Consider the following 382-nt stretch of genomic DNA (forward strand, 5'->3'; position numbering starts at 1 on the left):
CCTTCCGCTTGACCCCTGCAGGGATGGGAGAGGAGTAAACTCCTATCTGATCCCCCAAAAAACCATCCTAGGGGTGCAGGGACCCCGCTGCTGTCACCTTCAGGGACAAATTTGCCTCCACCGGCGGAGATGAGGACGTCGAACTCGTAGTTGGTGAGGGGAGAGGAGCTGGGGTGCAGCACCGCGCGCCAGCCGCCTGCGGGGACAGGGCCGGTCACGAGCGCGCTGGGTCTCAGCTGGGACCTGCGCTGGGGCGGGGGGAGCTGATCTCACCCCCACCCCATAAAAAAGGCATGGCCTGGGCTAGCAGAGGGACCAGAGTGGCCACCCACAGCCCTATTCTTGTCCCCAGGGATGCCACCCATCCCACAGCGGTACCGTC

The 382-nt window shown here is 64.4% G+C and overlaps 1 protein-coding gene across 1 annotated transcript in view; it reads right to left on the reverse strand.

The window, feature by feature from the left end:
- LOC104539431 (protein-methionine sulfoxide oxidase MICAL1-like) overlaps positions 1-382 on the reverse strand; it is a gene marked incomplete at its 3' end in the record, with an annotated part of 5,038 nt that overhangs the window by 3,253 nt on the left and 1,403 nt on the right. The window contains exons 3-4 of the mRNA XM_010182954.1: positions 98-196; positions 1-15 (exon numbers count right to left, since the gene is read on the reverse strand). The exon at positions 1-15 is cut by the window's left edge and continues 171 nt beyond it. Of these exons, the coding sequence (XP_010181256.1) occupies positions 1-15; positions 98-196 (114 nt within the window). The remainder of the gene's footprint in view (positions 16-97; positions 197-382) is intronic.

This window comes from Mesitornis unicolor, unplaced genomic scaffold (assembly GCF_000695765.1).
Source record: "Mesitornis unicolor isolate BGI_N332 unplaced genomic scaffold, ASM69576v1 scaffold32904, whole genome shotgun sequence".
In the NCBI taxonomy this organism is placed as follows: Eukaryota; Metazoa; Chordata; class Aves; order Mesitornithiformes; family Mesitornithidae; genus Mesitornis; species Mesitornis unicolor.